General features: G+C 40.2%; 1 protein-coding gene across 1 annotated transcript in view; it reads right to left on the bottom strand.

Moving 5' to 3' along the window:
• Positions 1-18,068, bottom strand: part of chd7 (chromodomain helicase DNA binding protein 7) — a 352,687-nt gene that overhangs the window by 107,748 nt on the left and 226,871 nt on the right. The window contains exons 10-12 of the mRNA XM_043689312.2: positions 14,556-14,693; positions 10,005-10,126; positions 4,245-4,488 (exon numbers count right to left, since the gene is read on the bottom strand). Coding sequence (XP_043545247.2) covers positions 4,245-4,488; positions 10,005-10,126; positions 14,556-14,693 — 504 coding nt within the window. The remainder of the gene's footprint in view (positions 1-4,244; positions 4,489-10,004; positions 10,127-14,555; positions 14,694-18,068) is intronic.

The raw sequence follows: 18,068 nt of genomic DNA, 5'->3' as shown, positions 1-18,068 counted from the left end.
AAAATATTAAAAACCTTACATTTGCATCCACTTCCTCTCCATTTTTGCCATTATAAATTTCTATGTCCAGCATCATCACTGATAGAAGAGTATGCATGTGACCAGCTTACACAGGCAGCTTCCACCATCAATCTGAACATAGGAAATTATAATGGAATGTAAAAACAAACATAGAATATAGGAATTCAAAACAGGGATTCAAATGCACCTGCACACCATTCTCTAACTACTTCTTGGAACCCCACTTGACCTTCGACTATTTGTATTCTTTCCCCATATGCAATCTGAGGAACCTGATCATAATTCATTAAAAACCTTACATCTAAGTAAACTCCCTGTCAAAATTCCCTTCTAAATTCCTACATCAATACAGAAATCCATGAAATTAAAGGACTGGATACGAAGCTAAGAGACTGAAAGCAAAGAGAAACAATGAACATTTTCTTCCCCAAACATGAGGCAAGTGGCTCTCCCAAGGGTCAGTATGAGGACAGCTGTTCTTGACATACAGAGCATAATTTAAAGCTTGCAGATCATACCAAATTTGGAAATGCAGTAAACCAAATCAGGACAGCAAAACACTTCAGAAGGACAGACTTTGTGAAATGAATCTGATGCAGAAAGATCTTAAATGTTTCATTTTGGCAAGAGGAATGAGGACGTGCATATTGAACAAATTGCTAAGTTATGGAGGGAGTTCAAAAACAGTGGTGTGGGGAGGGCATCTTTGAAGGTAGCTGGAGAAATTGACAATATCACTTGAAAATTGTTTTGGGATCCTTTATTGAAAATATCCAAAGCCAAGTACAAAAGCAAGGAAGTTACACTAAATCCTTACATTGGTTGGGCTTCATTGGAACGCTGTGGTCAATTGTGCCCTGACAATTCAGGAAGGATGCCAAGGTTTTGGAGAGAGAATATACTAGAATGGTGCGATAGATTCAGAATGTCAGCTATATGAAGCTGGAACACTCATTTTAGTAGGAAGTAGAGTTTGCACATTCTCCCCGTGTCTGCGTGGGTTTCCTCCCACAATCCAAAGATGTGCCAGTCAGGCGAATTGGCCATGCTAAATTGCCCATAGTGTCAGATGCATTAGTCAGAGGGAAACGGGTCTGGATGGGTTACTCTTTGGAGGGTCGGTGTGGACTAGTGGGGCCGAAGGCCCTGTTTCTACACTGTAGGGAATCTAATCTAGAGGAAACATTTCACACAGATGCTCAAAAACATGAGTGAGTCACGTACCATACATTTCCCAAGTACCTTCTTGGCTAGAAAACACACTGGATATCCTGAGGATATCCTGAGATCCTAGAGACATAGAAGGTAGGACGAGGGGTAGGCCAGTCAGCCCTTCAAGCATGCTTCACCATGCAATATGATCATGGCAGATCATCCAACCCAGTCCCCTGTTCCCAATTTCTCACCATACCCTTTGATCTCTTTAGCCCTAAGTAGTATATACAACTCCTTCTTGAAAACAGTCAATGTTTTGGACTCAACCACTTTCTGTGGCAGAGAATTCCACAGGCTCAACACACTGAAGAAACTTCTCATTTCAGTCTGAAATGGCCTATCTTATTATCCTTAAGACTGCAACCCCTGGTTCTGCAATCTCAGTCACAAGGAAGATTCTCCCGAAGTTCACCCTGTCTGGTCCTGTTCAAATTTTATGGGTTTCTATGAGATCCGACCCTGCCCTCACCTTTATTTTCTAAACTCCAGTGAATATAGTCCTAACCAATCCTGTTTCTTTGTGATGCAGAACAACCAAGAAAAATGAATTAATGTATAAAATACTAAATGGCATGAGGTAAATACATGCATTTCTTTATTTTAAGAGTAAATTAGGAGACATTGTGAGACAGAAAGGTCAGTAATGTGTGGACAGAGGCAAAAAGAGCAGTGATCTAGAATGCACTAGGTGTTGGAAACAGATTCAATAGTAATTCTCAAAACATTCTCCAACCTGGCAAAGATGCAATGCAGGACAACAAACAGAAACAGCAGGCTATAGGTACATGCCATGGAGTGAACTGGCATTGTGATGCTAACAGCCTTTGGAGGAGGCCAAGGTGAATCATCCAGTCAAAACAGCATGGGGTCACATAATTGTTAAAATGCAGAGGGAGGCTGTTTGTACAACTCAGCACCATTCTCTGCCTTTTCCCCATAACCTTGAGTATTGTTCCTATTGACGTAATCAGTTAATGCAGTCTTGAATGTCTCGGCTGAACATGCCCCTAGCCCACTTCCTGACAGTGCATTCCAAAGCCTACATATTCATGGTGCCCAAATGGTTTTTTTATCACAGTGCATTTGCTACTTTTACAAATTACCTTCCATCTCTACAGCCATGTTCTGGGTGAAGATGACCACAAAACATTCAGCCTTGCATTTCACACTGAAGTGCTGAGCTTCCTCATCATTGAGGACTAGGATATTTGTGGAACCTCCTCCTACTGCAAATTATTTAATTGCTCACCATATTCACAAGGCGATGCTCCAACACTGCAAAGCTTCGATCTGATCCATTGGTTATTGGATCACTTAGCTGCTTGACATGCACATAGGCCGCTGTGATACTTTTCTCAAGTAGAAAGCTCATTTTTAGTACAGCTGATGCTGCTTCTAGCATGGCCTCATTGAACTTAGTTTGATGGTGCTGGTAGAGGAAAGGGTGGGGGTGAATGCTGAGGACTTGCAGGGAACCTTCTCTTGACTGTATGCCAGTGTCGTCACCTCTGGGGATCTGTCCTGGCGATGGACCATGGCATACTCGGGGGGCAGACTCAGTTGTAGCCAGGGACATCATCTCTAAGGTATGATTCCATGAATGGAGAAGGTGAGGACTGCAAATGCTGAATATCGGAGTTGAGTGTGTGGCGCTGGAAAAGGATTCCTGATCAAGGGCTTTTGTCTGAAACATCTATTCTCCTGCTCCATGGATGTTGCATGACCTGCTCTGCTTTTCCAGCACCACACTCTCGACCATGATTCCATGAATATTTCAACAGAAGTCTATTGCTTCCAAATGTTAGGAAGGGCCTCTGCAGGGACATGGGGGTGGAGTTGTTACAGTTTCTGGTGCCGAGGTCAACATCAAGAGGTCTATCTGGTTTCATTTGTTTTAGATTTAGTTGTGATATTGTACATCCCTAACCTAACTACATGGTCATGCTAGGCCGTTTCAGAATCACACTGTCGTCTTTCTGGAGGCGCATGTCAGCAAAGCCACCTCATTCCCTTCCCTAAACTAGGTGCCTTTTTGATGAGAACTTATTTCAGCAGAAACAAATTACAGACACCTACTTACTAACAGCAAAACTAATTTAATGAGGAATTAAGTTATGCTTTTTTCAAATTTAACAGCATATGTATTGTGTTTAAAATGATACAGCAGAGATTTTAATGTAGCCATCTGGATCTCTTAATCAGATAAACATTCTCAAAGTTAGTTTGGTAAATGAAAACAGGCAAGTATTTATGAACCAGTGGCAGTGCTGAGAAGCAGCCAGGAGGTCAACCATTAGTTCAGACAGCTCAATACAAACAAGCAAGAAAGTTAGAGAATTTTCAGTCTGAAAAATAGATGAATTACACCAAATTTTCTTAAATTAGGAGAGACTAAGGAAGGAGAAAGAGTCGATCAGATTATAACTTCAATTAAAATACAATTCCAGTAAAGTGAAATCTAACTTGAAACTATTAAAAGGAGAATTCAAGAAGCATGTGATGGAACTAGTGACTAATACAGCAGGTCAGTAAACCCCCAAAACTTAAACTATTTTAACAGTCATTAGATGCTGGTGCAAGGAGCATTAAAAAACTTAAGAAAATTGCAAGTGTTCAAGGAATAATGTTGCAAATACATCAAATGATCTCCGACATGTGCACATCTCATTAAGATCACAAAAAAGTTTTATGCTCGTAATTGTGTTAGCAACATGCATCTTTTTAACTACCAGTGTCAACTAGCCTGTGCATGCTAAAAGGGATAAAACACAACTAAAATAAATATATAAACAATGACAGTTGGTTAACTAGAAATTAGGGCTAATAAATTCAAGTAAAATTAATCTGTAAAAAGAAATAATACACTTTGTAAATACTTGATACTTAAAACTTTTCATCTGAAACATCTTTTTGTCTGGGAAAACTGGTTTGTAACAATTCACTTCCAGCATTCCTATGTTTACTACAAATTGAAACACAGATCTTTAAAAATAATTTGTCATCCTTACCTCAGCATCCCTGAAGTACATCTCATATGCCTGAATCATTTGGCGGCTAGCCTGGCTGCCATGGTACACGGTCACATTCATTGCTGTCCAAGTGTGGAACTCCCTTTCCCAATTAGTGATTGTGGAAAGAGGTGCAATTATCAGGAAGGGGCCATGAATTCCCTTCAAGAACATTTCATAAAGAAATGTAATAGATTGAATAGTCTTTCCTAACCCCATTTCGTCGGCCAATATACAGTTTTGGCTGAAAATAAAGGACAATAAATGAACAATGTTTTTCCCCCAGTATAATAGCTTTTATTATATATTTCTATATAGTAGCAACAGACATTTCACAAACGAATAATAGTACAGAAAAAAGGTAATCTCAGCAATACACAATATAAAGAAACCAAGCAGAACACCATCAACAACCTGTAATTATTTAGCATTGTCATTGTAACAAAATTGTAATTTCTCAGAAAAATGTCTCAGTGTACATAGGAGCATAACAAAAGATAAAGCGCAAAGATGCAGGAAGGTAATTCCAGAGATCGGGACACAACTGAATGGCCATCAACTGTGAAGCAATTAAAAACAGGGATACACAACAGGCTAGAATTAGAGAAGCACAGATATCTCAGAGCATTGTGGGGCTGGAAGAAAGCCAGAGATAGGGAGGTATGAGACCATGAGATTTGAACACAATGATGAGAATTTTAAGACATGGTTTGACTGGAAGTCAATGTAGACCAACAAGCACAGAAGCAACAGTGAAAAAGGATGAGCTGCAAGACAAAAGCAACAGAGTTTTACATAAATTTAAGTTTACAGAGAAGAGAATGTGGTAGATTAGCCAGGGGTCTGTTGGAGAGATAAAACATTGAGGTAACAAAGGCATGAATGAAGATTTCAGCAGAGATGAAGTCTGGTGATGATTAAGAAATAAAAATAGACAATCTGAATAATGGCCTGAATAGGAGGTTAGAAGTTCATCTAGTAAATAAATCTTACACAAAGATCGCAAAAAGACTGGCTTAATCTCAAGACCATTATCAGGGAGAGGCTGGAGTCAGTAGCGAGCAGAGACACCTTGAAAAGGAGACTAACAGCAATGGCTTCAGTCTTCCCAAAATCCTGTTGGAGGAAATCTGTTTATTCACTTCTATTTGTCAGTAAATTATCAGACTGCTTAGCTAACTATAGGTGAGTGCAAGGATGTGGTGGTGAGATAGAAAGCATTGCACATATAAGATCGAACAGTGCACCTCTGGATGATGTTGCAGAGAATCAGCATCGAGATGACAATTCAGCTTGGTGGAAAGATAGGGCCTTGGGGACACCAGAGATGACAGTGCAGGAACAGGAAGAGAAGTAATTGCAAGTGATTTTCTTGCTACAATTAAATAGGCATCCTCTGAAGGATATTTAACTAACTGTACAATGTTGAGTATGAAAGCCTGATCTACAATCTGTGGTACAAGGACAAAGCAGCGGTAGAATCAACGTTTACAGACTAAGCATTATAAAGTTCTATACCTTCCCTTTTTCCACCATATGGCTAAACTTATACAATCTCCATTACTTCAAGGTATTTGGGGATCTATTTTTAACCATTGCTTTATTATTTGAATTCTTAAAAAAGAACAAAGCTGAGAACTGTTCAAGATTAGCATTTGAAGGACCTTCAAAATTTTCTCCATGCTAAATCTTTTGGGTCAAATCATGTCCTCCAAAAAAAAAAATTAGTAAAGAATTTTAATTATTAGGTTTTTTTTGGTGATTAAACTATTTCTCTTTTCCTGTCCACATCCTGGGCAAATCTCTCATATCACTGCAATCAAGATGAAAGTGGTAAAATATTATCCATCTGCACTGCACAAATACCATTACAGCAGCCACTTTATTTTTACATTCCAGACTACATTACTTCACACACAACCTCAAAAATCATTGTCAATCTTATGTGCCCTGCTCCTTTAAAATCTTTTCAGAACTTAGAGTCATAGAAATGTACAGCATGTAAACAGAGCCTTCGGTCCAACTTGTCCATGCAGACCAGATATTTCAACCAATCTAGTCCCACCTGGCAGCACCCGGCCCATATCCCTCCAAACCCGTCCTATTCACATACCCATCTAGATGCCTTTTAAACGTTACAATTGTACTAGCCTCCACCACTTTATTTATTCACTAGTTTCAAATACCACCTCCCTTGGTCAGGGTTAATTTTTGTCCAATCGAATTCCCGTGAAGTTTCTTGGGATATTTTTCTGCTAAAAGTGCTACTACGTCAATTTGCTAAACTCCTATCCCCTCATTGCTTTAAAACATAGAACATAGAAAAAAGTATAGCACAGAACAGGCCCTTCAGCCCACGATGTTGTGCCAAGGATTATTCCAAATCTAAAATAAAATAACTGAGTCCACGTGCCCCTCAATTCACTGCTGTCCATGTGCACGTTCAGCAGTCGCTTAAATGTCCCTCATGACTCTGCTTCCATCACCACCGGTGGCAACACATTCTATGTATTCATAACTCATTCCTGAAGAAGGGCTTATGCCCGAAACGTCGATTCTCCTGTTCCCTGGATGCTGCCTGACCTGCTGCGCTGTTCCAGCAACACATTTTCAGCTCTTTACATAAAGAACCTACCTCTGACGTATCCTCTATACCTTCAATCTAATGTCTTAAAACTATGACCCCTCGTGCTAGTCAATCCTGCCCTGGGGAAAAGTCTCTGGCTATTGACTCTATCCATGCCTCCCATTACCTTGTATACCTCGATCAGGTCACCTCTCTTCCTCCTTCTCTCCAGAGAGAAAAGTCCGAGCTTAGTCAACCTCTCTTCATAAGACAAGCCCTCCAGTCCAGGCAGCATCCTGGTAAACTTTCTTTGCACTCTCTCCAAAGCCTCTGTATCTTTCCTATAATAGGGCGACCAGAACTGGACACAATATTCAAAGTGTGGTCTCACCAGGGACTTGTAGAGCTGCAGCAAAACCTTGTGGCTCTTAAACTCGATCCCCCTGTTAATGAAAGCCAAAACACCATATGCTTTCTTAACAACCCTATCCACTTGGGTGGCAACTTTGAGGGATCTATGCACTTGATCACCAAGATCCTCTGTTCCTCCACACTGCGAAGAATCCTGTCTTTAATCCTATATTTAGTATTCAAGTTCAACCTTCCAAAATGCATCACTTCGCATTTATCCAGGTTGAACACCATTTGCCATTTCTCAGCCCAGCTCTGCATCCAGTCTATATCGTACTGCAGCCTGCTATAACCCTCGATATTATCAATGGCACCTCCAACCTTTGTGTCATCGGCAAATTTACTAACCCAGCCCTCAGCCTCCTCATTGTAGTTTTTATAACTGACTTCGAAGTGCAGAGGCCCAAGAACAGAGCCCCGTGGGACCCCACTCAACACTGACCTCCAGGCAGAATACTTTCCATCTACAACCACTCTCTGCCTCTGTTAGCCAACCAATTCTGAACCCAGACAGCCACATCTCCCTGTACCTCCTGACTTTATGAATGTGCATACCAGGGGAATTTGCTGAAGTCCATATACACCACATCCACTGCTTGACCTTTGTCGACTTCTATCGTCACCACCTCAAAGAACTCAATAAGATTTGTGAGGCATGACCTGCCCCTGACAAAGCCATACTAACTGCCTTTAATCACGCTATGCTTTTCCAAAGAGTCATAAATCCAGAATACTTTTCAAAACCTTGTTGACCACAGACGTAAGTCTGACTGGTCTGTAGTTGCCAGGGATTTCCCTATTATCCTTCTTGAAAAGAGGAACAGCATTCGCCTTCCTACAATCCACTGGTACGACTCCCATGGAGAGTGAGGAAGCAAAGACCTTCGCCAAAGGCTTAGCAACCTCCTTTCTCACTTCCTGGAGCAGCCTAGGATAAATCTGGTCTGGCTTTGGGGACTTATCAATCTTAATGTTTGCCAAAATTTCCAGCACATCAACTTCATCAATTTTGATCTGTTCAGGCCCGTTTCCCAGCTCAAAGTTCTCATTTACAACAAGATTCCTTTCCTTCGTGAAAACCGAAGCAAAAATCTCTTTTAGAGCTTCCCCTATCTGCTCAGAATCCATGCACAAGTTTCCAATACTGTCCCTGACCGACCCTACCTTCTCCCTGATCATTCTCTTATTCCTCACATATGAGTAAAATGTCTTTGGGTTCTACCCAATCCTTCCTGCCAAGCTCCTCTCATGCCCCCTCCTGGCTCTCCTCAGTCCATTTCTGAGCTCCTTTCTAGCAAGTCTGTAATCCTCTAAAACTGTGCTAGATCCTTGCTTCCTCCACTTTACATAAGCTGCCTTCTTCCTTTTGACGAGAAGCTCCTCTGTTCTCATCATTCAAGGCTCCTTAATCTTACCCCTTCTTACCTGTCTCAGAGGAACAAATTTATGCATCGCTCGCAACAACCGCTCCTTAAACAGTCTCCACAAGTCTGTTGTGCCATTTCTGTGGAACAAATCGCTCCTAATCTGTACTTCCCAACTCCTGTCTGATAGCATCATAATTTCCTTTTCCCCAACTAAACATCTTCCCTTGGTAACTGCTCCTTTCCCTCTCCAAGGCTATGGTAAATGTGAGGCAGTTGTGGTCACTGTCACCAAAGTTTCTCCTACCATGAGATCTGACATCAGTCCTGGCTCATTGCCGAGCACTGAATCTAAAATGGCCTCTCCCCTCGGTCTGTTTACATACTGAGTAAGGAAACTCTCCTGAACACACCTGACAAAAACGACTCCATGGGAGAAAGTGAGGACTGCAGATGCTGGAGTACCAGGGTTGAAAAATGTGGTGCTGGAAAAATACAGCAGGCCAGGCAGCATGAGAATGGACATTTCGGGCATAAACCCTTCTTCAGGAAAAACGGCTCCATCCAAACCATCTGCACTAAGGAGGTTCCAGTCAATATTGGGAAAGTTGAAGTCACCCATAACAATCACCCTGTTACATCTCCATTCTTATAAATCTGCCAGCCTATGAGCTCTTCAATCTCTCCACTGCGGTGCTGCTCCCTTGCTGTTCCAAACTTCCACCCAGACTGACTCAGCAACCTTAGTTTCTGTAGCTGTGATGCACTCTCTGATTAGCAATGCTACACCCCCTCCTCTTTTCCCACCCTCCCTGTTCTTTTTAAATGTTCTTAACCCTGGAACATCCATCAACTATTCCTGTCCCTGTGAAACCCACGTCTCTGTTATCACCACAACATCGTAGCCCCAAGTACTGATCCATGCTCTAAGTTCATCACTCTTATTTCGGACACTCCTTGCATTAAAGCAGACATACTTTAACCAATCCCATTTGTTTCATCGCATGAGAAACCTTTCCGATAGATTCACTACATCCTGTCACTGCCCCATCTACAACTGCACCCCTCTTAGATGTGTAGCTCTGGTTCTCACCCCCTTGCCAAACTAGTTTAAACCCTCCCTAACCACACAAACAAATCTCCCAGCAAGGACATTTGCACCTCTCCAGTTCAGGTGCAAAATCTTTAGTTCAAAATATGGAACTAACATTTGCTAGTCAGCTTTAAGCTCCTGCATTTTATCTAAAATCTAGATTGCAAAACGAGTATTTCATGGAACGTTAAAACTGCTATTGCACAAGGAGTTGGATCAAGCATACCAACCATAAAATGTTACCAGCATAAAAATGATTTTACACATCGCTGAACAACATCTTTATCTTCATTATTTAAATCTAAATAGCAATAGCAACAACCCACCTGTTGTACCAATTAAAGAGTAGCCAATTTACACCCTCCAGTTGATATTCCCTGAGTTGGTTGCCATTTTTATAGTCCCTTGAATGCTCCAATTTCGTCCAGAATTCTGGAAGTGGTCGCTCCTTTCAAGTACAAGAGAATACGCAGTGAGAAAAGAATATTTATCAATATGATAAGGCTTTTAGGGTCCAACAAGACTTTTGACGTTTAGTATGATCTGTATCCATCTCCTCATAATATTCCTCCACACATTCTCTAAAATTGCATTCGATTATATCTTGAACCCACTTACACTGTCTACTTTAGTGCGCTTCCCTAACAATGCATTCTGTAACCATATTAAGCTTTGGGTGAAATATATTTGGTCACATTCCTTTGTTTGTTTACATTATAACATTTGACCTGCATTACCTGAACTCAGGACAGGCAATTAATTTGTCTAAATATAAAATTTCTTCACTCAGAGGCTGGTGAACCTCTATAATTCCCTACCATAGAAGGCTGAGGAGCCAAAGTCACTGAATTTGTTTTAAGAATGATGTAAACTGATTTCTTGAGGCTAAAGGTGTCAATGAGTAAGGGGAAGGTGTGGGAATATTGAGATGGAGAATCAGCCATGGTCATGTTGAATGACAGACCGAGTTAGATGGGTAAAATGGCCTACTTCTATTTTCTTGATTTGGAGGCGCCGGTGTTGGACTGGGGTGTACAAAGTTACAAATCACACAACAGGTTATAGTCCAATAGGTTTAATTGGAAGCACGAGTTTCAGAGCACTGTTCCTTCATCAGGTGGTTGTGGAGTATAAGATCGTAAGACTCAGAATTTATAGCAACAGTTTACAGATGCAACTGAAATTATATGTTAAAAAAGATCTGGGTTGTTTGTTAAGTCTCTCATCATTTAGAATGAACATGTTGGTTTCAGTTCTTTTATATGCAAAGCCCAGAATCTTTTTTTGAAGTTACATTCTCAGATGAACTTTAAAAATAGGTGCCACGTTGGCCCATATAATGCACTGAAGGTGTGAGGTGCCCTGTGTGAGGCTGTCTGTGCCCCAATGATCAGGCTGACTCTATTTCTAAAAAATGGATTTACAGAACCTTACATGAATCAATGTAGTTTTTGAGCAAAGTAAAATGTAATTCTGCAGGCACAAATTCACCTCACAAACGTGTTTGTGTGCATGTGTATAGTGCAGTAGGGTCACTACTGTAGTGTGACATGAACCCAGGGTCCCGGTTGAGGCCATTCCCATGGGTACTGAACTTGGCTATCAGCCTCTGTTCGGTCACCTTGCGTTGTTGCCTGTCCTGAAGTCCGCCTTGTACTTGCAGAATTAAATTTTACTTTGCTCAAAAACTGCATGAATCCATGCAAGATTCTGTAAATCTCATTTTTTTTTAAGGAATAGAATCAGCCTGAACATTGGGGCACAGACAGTCTCACACAGGGCACCTCACACCTTCAATGCATTAACAAGTAGTGCCATGTAAGCCCAGATAAAGTTCATTTGAGAATGTAACTTTAAAAAGTTCTGGGATTTAAATATGAAAGAACTGAAACCAACATGGTCATTCTAAAAGATGAGAGACTTAACAAACAATCCAGGTCTTTTTCAATATATAATTTCAGTTACATCACACTATAAACTTTTGCAATAAATTCTGTGTCTTATACTCCACAACCACCTGATAAAAGAGCAGCACTCCGAAAGCTGGTGCTTCCAAATAAATCTGTTGGGCTATAACCTGGTGTTGTGTGATTTTTTAAAAACTTTCTATTTTCTAAGTTTCTATTATTCCTTACGTCATTTTGAAAATTTCAATGAGGTCACTTCAAAGAATTCAATTTCACAGAGAAATTACATATATTCTTGAGTATTTTCTCATAGTTTAGACTTCAGATACGCTAATCATTTTCCTCCACACAGTTTGAACAAGAATATCATAACATCCACAAACTCATAAAGGAAAAATTCTTTCAATATATTCATTCATGGGATGTGGACATTGTTGCCAATCCCCAGTTGCCACATTGCTGTGGGTCTGAAGTCAAAAGCATGCAGAACAGGTAAGAATGGCAGTTTCCTTTCCTGAAGGACATCAGTGAATCAGAATACCCGAGAACTGGCAATGGATATCATTAGACTCTTAATTTCAGATTTTTATTGATTTCAACTTCACCCACTGCCATGGTGTATTTCGAACCTAGGTTCCTGGAGCATTACCTGGATTTCTGGATTAATAATCGAGCAATAATATCATTAGGCCAAACCTTCCCTTTAAATGTTCCATCATTCCATGTTGGTTGTTATATTTTTGATAGTCTTAAAGGAAGTCATGCATTACATTTTTAAAAAAAAACTCTATTCGCTCTTCTAATGATAATTTAGTTTACACTTCCTTGCTTTGATTTGTCAATATGCAGAAACAATCTTTCATCCTTTCCAGGGGAAAAAAAAAATCAGATCTGTATGAAATCATCTAAATGAGGCCTAACTAATACTTTGTACATTGTCAACATCACTATTTTAAACTTATTTTCCCCAGAATAACTTGATCCTTTCTGCTTCCTTTTTAAAAATGAACTGCACTTCCTTGTTTTTCAACTTAAAATCTCACTGCTGGTTTCACTTTTTATTGCTCTTTTCTCTCTATATAATATATTGAAAACTGTCTTTTTTGATTATTTGAATTGATTAGAGTTATTATTGTCACAGGTGCTAGGATACAATGAAAACTATTGTTTTGTATGCTAACCAAACAAATCACACCTTAGAATAGCACTTTGAACTGAATGCAGAATTGTGTTACAGCTACAGAGAAGGTGCAGAGAGACTCTAATATGAAAAGTTTGTTCAGAAGTCTGATAACAGCAAAGACTCTGCCCTCTTCTAACAAGAAATAAAAATGCCTTCTCAGACCAAGTGATCCCTTTTTAGAGGTACATTGCATGGGAACACTCTAAGCAGTGCTCAAAACAAAGGAAATCTTTAATTAATCATTAGATGTCTTCAAAATGCCTCTGCATATATTCTGCTGCTCAATTTGAAACAGCACTAGGCCCTCTGTTGCTATTGACTAAATTTATAAAAAGCTCTAACGTCTGACTGTCAGAACTTTGAGAATAGTACACATTCTTCCTTAAGAGGTAATCTGTGTGTGAACTTCAGACTGAACCTGCATGATTTGTCCAGTCACTGTGTTGTTCTGAATAATATTATGATCCCATGTCACTCATGTATGATATGGAGGTGCCGATGTTGGACTGGGGTGGACAGAGTCAGAAGTCATATGACACCAGGTTATAGGCCAACAGGTTTATTTGAAATCACAAGCTTTTGGAGCGCAGCCCCTTCATCAGGTAAAGTTACTTCATCTGGTGAAAGGGCAGCGCTCTGAAAGCTTGTTATTTCAAATAAACCTGTTGGCCTATAAGCTGATGTCATGTGACTTCTGAGTCGAGTGTGATGCATACAGTTAAAGAGTACAAATAGGATTGTGAAGATAGCAGTTGGAAGAGATGGGAGTAGTCTGAAATGGAACAAATGCTTGGATGTAGTCGCTCAAAATGTCTTCTCAAAACAGAAAGGCAATTAAGATATGCAAACTGTAGGGGACGTGGCTACCAGCTGGACTGCAGTATTATGCCTTGTAGCCCATGTCATTTCATCATGCTTATTTTCATAACACCAGCCATTCCTTGAGATCCTGTTCTCTTAGGCTTGTTTGGATGCTGGTTATGTTGAGCAGGTGACTTTTTACTGGTGGTTAAATACAATGGAAAACCTTGCCAGCCAAATTTATACACTTGAATGACAACAGGTAATCCCTCATAAAAGGAGGAATATCTTAAATTAAAGATTTGACTCCAAATGGAAAAAAAACAAATCCAGTTTGGATTCCACAAATTTCTTATGTGTTCTCTTTTTCCGAGCCATACCATATGCCTGAACTAGGACTAGCCTCTTATCTGTTACTTTAACAAATAGATTCTAAGTTACATATTAAATTTGTGGATATCCACAAAAAAAAATCAATTAGAGGAGACAACCACAATCTGCCTTTTATAAATCCATACAAACTGTCCATACTCAACACAATCTTAACCACAATAAACTCGAGACTGACTTGCATAATATTTCTTAATTAGTTCCTTTGTTTTAAGGAAATAGCATACTAAGTCCAATTCTGGTTTCCAATGATTTTTAACTAGCTCTATCACTTCCCTAACCACCAATAGGGGCTTATGGATATTTTTCTTTTAACCTTTTGAATACTTGCCTCAAGTAACCTTCCTTCCATATTCATTGACTGACTCTACAATCCAATTTCCATGTTAAAGCTGCTGCAAAATATTTCAGCATTTCTATTTTCCTTAAATATAGAATGGTCAACTGCATATCTTTGGTGCTAAAAACTGTTTGACTAACCTTACCCACAACTTATAAAAGGCACTATTTTGACAGTCAGCTTTCTTTCAGATTCTACAGGTTTTCAATGTTTCAAAAAAAACTTTATGAAGCTCAAGTAAAGAATTCAAACTTACCGTATACTCTGTTCTTGGTTTCATAGACTGCAGTTGGTGAAATTCCTCTATCTTAACTTGGTCTGTATCTGGTTTCAGTTCCCAAGTGCTTTCTTCATATGGAAGAGAACACCATTTCACCAAATAATGGGTTATTGGCTATTTTGAAAATCAACAAAATTCATTTGGGATTACTAATTTGCATATGTATTTTATGCTAATACAGTAGCGCCTTGACATACGAACGACCCCGTTCACGAACAAATCGGTTTACGAACAGGATTGTACGTAAAATTTTGCTTCAACGTACGTACGAAATTCAAGGTTCTAACGCAAAAGCTCTTGGGCCCCGGGTGATCTCAGTCAGTTTGTCTTTGCCGCGTGCGCTGTGAACAGCCGTCCAAGCATTCTTACGCTATCCGAACAATGGGAAAAATTGATTCAGTTCGCAAACCGGGTCCCGGAATGGATTAAGTTCGTAAGTCGAGGCACTACTGTATTGAGAATCCTATGCACAAAAGCAAAACTTTGTTTTTTAAACATGACAGAATAATACATTAACCATACTGATTGGATAAGAAGTTATAAATTTCAAACAAACTGTAAAAATAAGATCTAACAGCATATTTTGTTTTTGAAAACAAGCATTTTAAAATTTTTACTGTCAACCAGTAGGAGCTCATAATGTAAAAGGTAACACATGAGCATAGAGAACAATCCTCTGCCTCCGCCGTATCTGTTATTCCCAATTCCTGCACCGTATCTGTTCCCACAATGACCAATTTCACTACAGAAAATCCCCGATGGCCTCCTTCCTTAAAAGATCGCAATTTCCCCTCCCATGTGGTCAACGATGCCCTCCAGCACATCTCCTCCACTTCACGCAACCCTTCCAACGCAACAAGGACAAAACTCCTCTGGTCCTCACCTTCCACCCCACCAATCTCCATATGCATCTCATCATCCTCTACCACCTACAAACAGACCCCATCCACCAGAGATATATTTCCCTCTCCACGCCTACCAGCATTCCAGAGAGACCATTCCCGTTGTGACTACCTTGTCACATAAATCCCACCAGGCCACACCCCACGCCCAGCACTTTCCCTGCCACTGCAGAAGTGCAAAACCTACACCCACATCTGCCCCCTCACCTCTGTCCAAGGTCCAAAAGGACCTTTTCACATTCAACAGAAATTTACCTGTACCTCCACAAAGGTCATGTGTTGCACCCAATGTGGTCTCCTTTTCATCAGGGAGACAGGACACCAACTTGTGGATTGTTTCAGAGAACATCTCTGGAACACCTGCATCAACTCTCTTTCCCCCCCCACGCCACCAAGGACATGCAGGTCCTGGGCCTCCTCCATCACCAAACCCTAACCACCTGACCCCTGCAGGTAGAACATCTCATCTTCCGCCTTGGGATCCTGCAACCACAGGGAATTAATGTGGATTTCACCAGTTTCTTCATTTCCCCTCCCTCCACCTTATCCCAGTCCCAAGCCTCCAACTCGCACCGCCCTCTTGACCGGTCTATCGTCTTTCCCATCTATCCACTCCACCCTCCTCTCTGGCCTATTACCTTCTGCCCCTCCATATACCTATTGCATTCTTAGCTACCTTCCTTCAGCCCCACCCCCCAGCCCTTTATCTTTCAGCCCCATGATTCACAAGCCTCATTCCTGAAGAGCTTTTGCCCGAAACATCGATTCTCCTGCTCCTCAGATGCTGTCTGACCTGCTGTGCTTTTCCAGCACTACACACTCAAGCATAGACAGCAGGCAGAAAACAGACAGCATTCAGAAACTCACCCTCCTCTGATTGGTAGGATGTGACAACAGGGTTATTGCTGGTGTCTATACTGGGCACTCAACTGTTCATAATTTATCTCTATGACTTAGGTAAGAGAAATGAAGGCATGTGAGCTAAATCTGCAGATAACATAAGAGTGTAGATATGTTAAGCGACTGGGCAAAGATCTGGCATCGGAGTCTAATGTAGTAAAGTTGGCTGAAGAACATCCTTTTAAAATAAAGAGTATTTTTAAATGGAAAACAGCTGCAAGATGCCAAGTTGCAGAGGAATCACAAGTCAGAATTACATCACATTACATCACAAGTCACAAAAATTGGTATGCAGGGGCAGCAAGCAATTATTTAGAGGGTTGTGCTTTTATTAGTTGATATTTTAGAGGGTTGAACAACTTTGGAACATTCTGCTGCAGAAGGTGGAGGAGACAAGGTCATTTTTTTTTAAAGCAGAGGTGGACAGGTTCTTGTTAGACAAGAGAATCAAAAGTTACCAGAGGGTTGATGGGAATCCTTAAGATTGATGACAATTTTATAGAATGGCAGAGCAGGCTAGTAGGGCTGAATGACTCATCTCTGCTCCTAATGTATATGCTCGTACATATGTAACTAAACTCTTCAACATGACAAGTTTGATATTAAAAATCTGAAGTGATAAATAAGCATTTCATGGGAAAGTGCTGGTGAAATCCATTTTGATTGTATAAATTAAAGTTCAGTCTGTATTTCTTGCCTGGTGATTAACACCAACCAGCCAATCAAAACGAATTTAATCAACAACACAATTACAGAAATGTCCAAATTACTGAACAGGGAAGTTTGTACTTTAGCCCTGACACAATGAGATTTTTAGTTGAGTTGGGAAAATATTTTAAAGCGTGCAAGCAATGACAACAGAAGGCATCTGCACACTTTATTCATCAAATAAGGGAAACCAGGCAGCACTTGCTCAAAGTTAATTTTATTTTCTTCATGTACAAGCTTTCAAATTCAATGTACTTTAGTTCTAAAACAGCTAGCCATAACCTAGGCAGGGGAAATTCAGCTTTTTTTCAAGTATTACAGCTCAAAAATGTGAACAGCTTAAAATAAATATACTCTAAAATGATCAGATTAATCTAAGCTGAAAAACAAAGAGGACTACAGTGGAGAAAACATAGTTCTTTGAAGGTAGGACTGCAGGTAGAAAGGCTAAGATAAAAGGAAATTGGGTTTGAACAGCTCCATGTCAAAGGGATAAGGCTGCATTTTCACAAGATGTTAGACAACTACATGTGGATTAATACATGGATGTCTCTTTATAGGAAGGATACTAATACTAAAACAAAAGCACAAATAAAAAGTTTGTGTTGATGGAGAAAAGAATGAAACATCTAAAATTTTCACTGAAGGATTAAAAGGTAAAGATAAGCTTGGCAGAGGACCATGGGACTTCTCACTTATTGAAGAGACAATTGATAGTAGCTTAACCTGAGGGTCACAACCCCTCAGGTGAGGGGACAGGTTGAGAAAGAGAATCTTTCATGATAACCTCAGCCAGTACAGGAAGTGAACCAATGTAGGTAAAAACAATGACTGCAGATGCTGGAAACCAGATTCTGGATTAGTAGTGCTGGAAAAGCACAGTTCAGGCAGCTTTTGCCCGAAACGTCGATTTTACTGCTCCTCAGATGCTGCCTGAACTGCTGTGCTTTTCCAGCACCACTAATCCAGAAAGTGAACC

The sequence above is a fragment of the Chiloscyllium plagiosum genome, unplaced genomic scaffold (assembly GCF_037043375.1).
Source record: "Chiloscyllium plagiosum isolate Xiang-an unplaced genomic scaffold, Cpla_swu_hap1 HiC_scaffold_4, whole genome shotgun sequence".
Lineage (NCBI taxonomy): Eukaryota > Metazoa > Chordata > Chondrichthyes > Orectolobiformes > Hemiscylliidae > Chiloscyllium > Chiloscyllium plagiosum.
The sequence above is the reverse complement of the archived record's forward strand: the minus strand, read 5'-3'. Positions and strand labels throughout refer to the sequence as shown.